The 6,000-nt window shown below is 50.0% G+C and overlaps 1 protein-coding gene across 2 annotated transcripts in view; it reads right to left on the minus strand.

Annotated features, from left to right (window-relative positions):
• Positions 1-534: 534 nt before the first annotated feature.
• Positions 535-6,000, minus strand: part of NFKB2 (nuclear factor kappa B subunit 2) — an 89,521-nt gene continuing 84,055 nt past the window's right edge. For both annotated transcript variants that reach the window (XM_079975132.1, XM_079975131.1), the window contains 7 exons: positions 5,755-5,924; positions 5,530-5,632; positions 3,799-4,019; positions 2,938-3,016; positions 2,213-2,385; positions 1,998-2,109; positions 535-1,905 (listed from right to left, as the gene is read on the minus strand). In XM_079975132.1, coding sequence (XP_079831258.1) covers positions 1,769-1,905; positions 1,998-2,109; positions 2,213-2,385; positions 2,938-3,016; positions 3,799-4,019; positions 5,530-5,632; positions 5,755-5,924 — 995 coding nt within the window. In that variant the 3' untranslated portion in view covers positions 535-1,768. The remainder of the gene's footprint in view (positions 1,906-1,997; positions 2,110-2,212; positions 2,386-2,937; positions 3,017-3,798; positions 4,020-5,529; positions 5,633-5,754; positions 5,925-6,000) is intronic.

Consider the following 6,000-nt stretch of genomic DNA (forward strand, 5'->3'; position numbering starts at 1 on the left):
TTGTCTGTCACTTGCTGGGGTCCTAAGCTCTCCTCCTCAAGAACCATCTGCAGCCTAGACAAAACCTTGGAGCAGTAGCTCTGGTCAAGAGGGAAATAAAGCTCAACCACAAACCTGGGTTCAAACAGCACACTAAAACCTTGGCTAAACTGCCATGTTGCACTAAGCTAAAATGGACCGAGGAGGCAAACAGCTCCACTCTCCTCCTCTGAAACCAGCATGCTCACAATGGTTTGACTTAGTCTTACATATAAACACAACCTGTGATAAGCTAACAGAACATTTTCTTAACAGCCTAAAACAGCATTCACTAACCTTATGCTCTCTAGATTCTTTTGGACCACACTGGGGTTGATTGGAGAGGTAGTCCAAAACATCTGGAGGACACCTGGAAGGCAAATGGTCTAGAAAAATGCATTAATCAGCATAGAATCGTAAAGTTGGAAGGGAGCCAAGGGTCATCTAGTCCAACCCTCTGCAAATGCAAGAGTCTCAGCTAAAGCATCAATGATGAATGTACTTTTGATGCAGACATAATCACCCTGGGATTTTTATTTAAAAAAATTATCCGCAAAGCACAAGTCTATTCTCTATGACAGAAGTCTTTTGAAAACTACAAAGACTTAGAAATTGGAGTGCGGTTGTGGCAGAACTTGTCAGTCATCCACTCGATACTTTTGTCCTCTGATGCGCCGGTTTCCTTCTTCTATCCAAAGGGCTAAGTTCTCCTGAAATGGCCTCTTCGCTGTGTACCAAGTAACAGATACATGCAAATTTGCATCATTTATTCCCTTCACAGAACTGGGGGTGGTTTTCTGAGCCAAGGTTGGAATTTTCAGCTCAGAAGACCCCCCTCCCCCGCAACAAACCAGCATGGATTCCTAACTGCAAATCTTTAAATCAAAGTTTTAGCTACTCAACATTGCAAGAGCTCTCCCCCCTCAAACACCTCTGAACCTCTGACTAGGAAGCACAACTGTCAGCAGCTACCAACGGCCAGAACATCCTTCTTGCTTCACTTGTGGAAACTGCTTACTGACATTGAATGGCATTCTTTGTCAATTGTTAAAATTGCATGTTAACAAATGTTCCAAGATGAGCCATTACGTAAGGGTTTGCTCAAATCCAAATTAAATTGTAGGACTAAGCAACAGATCTGTTCACTAGGTTCTGAAAGGGCTGTTACCCTGCTTCACATGACACGAGGGTTGTGTCAAACGTAGGGTTTCTTTTGTCCGAATGCATTTTGGGGATTCTGCCCCAAATTACCAAGCCACAGGTGAAAATTCAGTTCTGTAGAGCCATTAATTCCCAAGGAGAAGGCAGGCACCTGAATCACTAGGACTATAAAAAGGCACTAAAAGGGGACCAATTTGTGGGGCAGTCCAGGAGCTCAGGAGTAAATAGCATTCATTGTCCAACGAAACCTAACCCATCACAAGTAACGTGGCTGATGCCGGGGAGCAAGGTTGTCTCAGGAAGAGCAGAAGACCCAAAGTCCTGATCAGGCTTGGACCAGAATTTGATAAAAGGCACCAGAACAAAACAACCACTTATCCCTATCGCCCACGTCTGGTGGTCTGGTGAATGCAAGGCAGGCTGAGCTAACTGCAACAGAGTCCTTCCTACATTGTGCAGACCAGCCTTGAAAATCAGAGCTGCGCCGAGCTCTGCACGGCCTTCCCAGCTCCTGATGCCCGAGTCCTGGGTCCGAGAGGCACATGTCCGAGATCACCCTTCCCCCAGCAAAGCTCCGGCTTCTCTCGTATCAGTGCACTTGCTCCTGCTGGCTGTGAGGCAAGAGAGGTGGGACTTCCAGGGAGGAGGCTGGTGGAAGCTTCCCAGGCAGGGCTGCTGGCTCCTCTTCCACAGACTGGCTCCCATAGGCGCTATCTTCCTTCAGCTCTGAGAGAGGCAGACAGAGATAGCCGTCAGCAAGTTATCCAGTGCAGTTTTCCTGTCTCTGCAACCCCAGCCCTAACGTTCCAAATCTGTACCTGTACTCTGTAGCTTGACAAACGTCTCTGGTCTCTGCAGTAGCTTCACTCCCTCCGTCAGTCCCATGGAGTCAAGCGCTTCCAGCAGACCTTTGAGGCTGCCGCCGGCAAGCTGGGGGGGAAGAGAGAGAAACATAGAGGGTTCGGAGGGGACCTGCTAGGAATCGGTGACAGAGGAGAGGGGGAGGGCAAGGGACAGAGGAGGATCTACTAACCTCATAGCTCAGGAGAAGTCTTCTGCTGGGAGACTCTGCCCCTCTGTAGGTCTCCACCAGGCTGCAGAGGCCCAGCCTCTTGGCTAGCTCTGCCCAGTCTGCCCCTTGGCAGTCATGGTTCAGAAGCTGCTCTAGATTTTGGAGGGTGTCGCTATTCAGAGACAGGACGCTTCCTGGAGAAATCAGAGACAGAGGATGACAGGCGATCGCTTCTCCGCACAAAGGTGCCAGTCTCTGCCCCAAAAGCCACTGCCTCCTCCCCACACGCGACCAGGAAAGCAGCACCTATGGCCCCCGCTAAAGAAGAATGGATAAGTAAAGTAATGAAATAGGTTGAATCAGCAAAGATAACAGCTAAAATAAGAGAACTTAGTGACAATTGGTTTTTCTTGAAGAATGAAAGCCCTTTTCAGATTATTTGAAGAAAGACTACAACAGGACGAATCCGCGAGCAGGTTTTGAACTGTGAGCGACAAAACAATTAAAGATTATTGTGTTATGACTATGTTAAATAAGAGGGGAGGACAGGGTTCAGCAAGGGGGGGGGGTAAGAAAAACATCACGGAAAATGGGATGGGAAGTCAGTAACATAAAAGAAAAGATGTTTTAATATGTGTTGGAGTTTTATGTGTATGGATGGCCAAAACCCCCAAGTCCAAATCTGAAATGATGCACAGGGCTTATTTCTCAGCGGGACCCCAAGCAGAACAGAAGCATTCACTCACCTTGCCTGGAAGCAGGAGTCTTGGTAGACTGCTCCCTTTCTGGGTTCTGCAGCAAAGCTTGCTGCAATATCTCCCGCACCTGGAAGGAAAGAAGCCTTGGTTACCTCTAACTGTCCCCTAAGCACATTATATCAGGAGAGATAAAAAAGAGTTTCTTCTACTGAGTGCATGGGAATGGGGCCCATCCCATCACAAAACATGGGGAGCAAAGGGGTACACAGAGAGCTACAAATAGCTATGATCAGAGGTAGGTGATGATCCAAACTGCCTTAGTTGCAGGACGCTCTATAGTCCAGAGGTGGACAATGTAGCTCACAACACCTGGGAGGGCAACACAACAAGCCTCAGCCAACAGCCAGGAATGATGGGAGCTGCGGTCCAGAAGAGGCTGGTCCAGAACAGGGTTTCCCAAACCTGGGTCCCCAGCTGCTGTTGGACTACAACTCCCATCATCCCTGGCCACTGGTACTGCTAGATGGGGATGATGGAAGAAGAAGAGGAGTTTGGATTTGATACCCCGCTTTATCACCACTCTAAGGAGTCTCAAAGCAGCTAACAATCTCCTTTCCCTTCCTCCCCCACAAGAAACACTCTGTGAGGTGAGTGGGGCTGAGAGACTTCAGAGAAGTGTGACTAGCCAAAGATCACCCAGCAGCTGCATGTGGAGGAGCAAGGAATCGAACCAGGTTCACCAGATTACGAGTCTACCGCTCTTAACCACTACACCACCTTGGCTCTCAGCTGGAGACCCAAGTTTGGGAAAGTCTGGCCTAGAACATTGCATACGTTACAACTAGGAATGGCTCTACTGCAGCAAGGGTCCAATCTGAAACCCCCCCCCCAAAAAAAAACTTTACATACCTTCTGGCTCGAAGTCAAGTCCAATGGCGTGTGCCCCCGCCCCTGCTTCTCAGGCCATTTGCTCTTCAGCTCAGGCACACTGTCTGCACCCGGCTCCACCAGGGCCTCTCCCAGCTCCATGACCCATTCCTCCTCCTCTTCCTGTTCCAACTCCACGTCGCTGCCTGGGTTAGACGAGGGGGCCGAGATGGGCTCGTCGTTCTCACACAGGACATCTGCCCCTGGGGAGTTCAACAGGGAGTTCAGCTAGCATAATGCTTCAAACAGGACACGGTATATCAGGGGGTTTATCGGGCAGCTCCCTTTGTGACTGATCTGCACCTTGTTCTGGAATTTTAGGGCCAGGTTCAACAAACCCTTTCTGCTACTGGAAGCCAGTGCAAGGACTCCCCACTAGTGCAACAGGCGTTCCCCCATCTCTTTCCCCAAATCCACTGGAGGCACAGGAACGCCCCCAGAACAGCGCATGGGTAGGAGATGAGATTGTCCCATTAGCCCAAGCATTTCTGCTTGTCAGTGCTGAATTCCAATCTTTCTCTGGACCAGTTTGTTGCCCACCCTCTCCTTCCCCCAAACTTTTAAAAGTCTGGGATATTTATTCAATGTCATCTTCCATTTGAAATCAACTACATAGCTTATTCTCCCCCACCCCAGTCCAACTAATGCAACATTTGCTGTCTAGACTGCACCCAAAAATAAGTGGGCATGACAAAGAGAGAGAGAGACCTTATAACTGAGCAACTGAGCACAGAGTCCTCTCCTGAGGAATGGAATGGGTCCCAAGATCCCCACCTCCTATCCCAGTAAGAACTGCTCCCTCTTGAGTGAGTAAAGTTCTGGGTGCAGATGACCCAGGTCATCTTCTCGATGGACCATCAAGTGTTTGCTGTTTTGGGAAGCATTTAATACAAGTGATATGCAAAGCAAGAGGAGGGTTATTTGCTGTTAAGTAACTATAGGGTCCGGGTGCAAGTAGATAAATAGGGACCGCTTACCAGCGGGAAGGTAAACGGCGTTTCCGTGTGCGGCTCTGGCTCGCCAGAGCTGCGATGTCACGCTGGCCACGTGACCCGGAAGTGTCTCCGGACAGCGCTGGCCCCTGGCCTCTTAAGTGAGATGGGCGCACAACCCCAGAGTCTGTCAAGACTGGCCTGTGCGGGCAGGGGTACCTTTACCTTTACCTTTTAACTATAGGGTCTAAACCACAGAGCCTAGGGCTTGCCGATCAGAAGGTCGGCGGTTCAAATCCCCGCGACGGGGTGAGCTCCCGTTGCTCGGTCCCTGCTCCTGCCAACCTAGCAGTTCAAAAGCACGTCAAGTGCAAGTAGGTAAATAGGTACCGCTCCGGCGGGAAGGTAAATGGCATTTCCGTGCGCTGCTCTGGTTCGCCAGAAGCAGCTTAGTCATGCTGGCCACATGACCCAGAAGCTGTCTGTGGACAAATGCCGGCTCCCTCGGCCTATAGAGCAAGATGAGAGCAGCTACTCCAGAGTCGTCCACGACTGGACCAAATGTTCAGGGGTACCTTTACCTTTAACTATGAGTGGAAACAAGTGTCTGGCATCAAGTGGAAATAAATACCTAGTAGGAAAGTCAGATGACTTTCAGTCAATGCAAAGTTCCAGCTCTTCTTAAACCAGAAGGGTGAGAATAGAAAGTGGGCAGCCCACCAGCTCCAAGAGGAATCCTTGAGCTCTACTGAGTCCCAGGGACACTGGAGAGAAGATTTACCTGCTTTGATCAGCATCCTGGTAAGGATGGGGGATCCCATGCCTGCTGCCAGGTGAAGAGGCGTATTGCCAGCTGACGTCTGGGCATTCACATCAGCTCCCAGCTGGACAGAGAAAGAGCACGGAATTAAAGGCTGGCAAGCGCTCTCAGAAAAGAGTCACCCCTTCCCACATATGTGAAGGAGGATGGGGAAGCCATTTCTGCACACAGCCAAACCCCGCATACCTTCTTCAACAGGTACGTCGCCAGGTTAAGGTTCTCCATCTCCACAGCAAGATGCAAAGGGCTCCGGCCGCTCTGCCGCTCGGCTGCGTTCACATCCGCTCCCTTCTCGACAAGCAGCTCGATACAGGCCGGGTTCTTGCACTTCACGGCAAGGTGCACAGGGAAAAGGCCTAACAAAGGAGCAAAGGTTGGTGGGAATGAAGCACCAAAAAGCTGCCTTTGAGGACAGCTGGGGAAACCCCTCTA

The sequence above is a fragment of the Podarcis cretensis genome, assembly GCF_951804945.1.
Source record: "Podarcis cretensis genome assembly, chromosome: 5".
Taxonomy (NCBI): domain Eukaryota; kingdom Metazoa; phylum Chordata; class Lepidosauria; order Squamata; family Lacertidae; genus Podarcis; species Podarcis cretensis.